A 1,165-nucleotide genomic window follows, 5' to 3' on the forward strand; every position below is an offset into this window, starting at 1 on the left:
GATTGCATCTTGAAACAAAAGAAGAAGAATTGAGTAGTGAAAAACCTTGGAATGATTTAGTAGGGATTGTTGTTGTAGTTGTGGAAAGAGAGAGTGAGAGAAAGGAGAAGGCTTTAGTGGGAGTGAAGGAGGAGGGAACACACTTGATGGGCATTGAATTTGTGATGCGAAGAGAAGAAGAGGATATGAGAGTGTGAGAAGCCATGAGTTGTTGAATACCCAGCAACAATGGCATGCTCTGCTTTTACAAGTTGGGACTTGGGAGTTAGAAGTGGTTCCGTTCCACGCTTAACTCACCGCCACCAGCACTTTATAGAATGTGATACACCGATACTTGAGTAATTTTATTTCCCAAATCGATCCTAAAGATGATTTAATTATCAATAAACTTTAATGTCTAAATTAGTTTTTAATTTTTTATTTTATTAGACAAATTCTGCAACCTGCGAGTAGGGTAGGATATAGTCTTAAAAAAGTTTTCAACCCGCGGGTAGGGTTAGGGTAGAGTCTAAACCCTACCCTACCCTACCCATTGCCAGCCCTAGTATTCATCCACATGTCATCCGTTATATTATCACTGTAGATGTATCAAATTGGTTCCTGACTTTGCATTAAGTGACTCATTTTAGTCTCTAAAATTGAATGTTGTACACCAGATTAGTTTATTCACTAGTTCTATTATGTCATCATTGTAGATGTACCAAATTAGTCTCTCACTTTGCATTAAGTGACTTATTTTATTTCTTGAAATTGAATGTCGTGCATTAAACTAGTCCCTTCACTAGTTTTTTTCTCATTTTTGCATGAATTCAAAATTCTCAATATCTTTAAATGCATTAATTTTAATTCTATTTTTTCACATATTGTTTAAATATAAATGCTTTTATAAAATATTTTATCTCTTGTAAGTACCCTTAACCACCGTCTTAGAACTAGCGTTAAGACACTTCAAACACCCTCACTACCATCTCCAACCTCTTTCATCTAGCCTAGCCTATTACACACAACCGAAAACGTGTTTTTCATTAGAACAAAAAAAAAAATGTGGATTTTGATTCATGATTTCTTGTTAAGAACATGTATTTTTTAAACAAAAAAATGTATCAAATCAATCAAATAAGTCTTTTATTTATAATAACATACTTATATATTGTAAAATTTATCA

General features: G+C 33.3%; 1 protein-coding gene across 2 annotated transcripts in view; it reads right to left on the minus strand.

Moving 5' to 3' along the window:
* Positions 1-304, minus strand: part of LOC107618970 (ATPase ASNA1 homolog 2) — a 3,804-nt gene extending 3,500 nt beyond the window's left edge. For both annotated transcript variants that reach the window (XM_016321164.2, XM_016321165.2), the window contains exon 1: positions 46-304. In XM_016321164.2, the coding sequence (XP_016176650.1) occupies positions 46-235 (190 nt within the window). In that variant the 5' untranslated portion in view covers positions 236-304. The remainder of the gene's footprint in view (positions 1-45) is intronic.

This window comes from Arachis ipaensis, chromosome B09 (genome assembly GCF_000816755.2).
Source record: "Arachis ipaensis cultivar K30076 chromosome B09, Araip1.1, whole genome shotgun sequence".
NCBI classification, from domain to species: domain Eukaryota; kingdom Viridiplantae; phylum Streptophyta; class Magnoliopsida; order Fabales; family Fabaceae; genus Arachis; species Arachis ipaensis.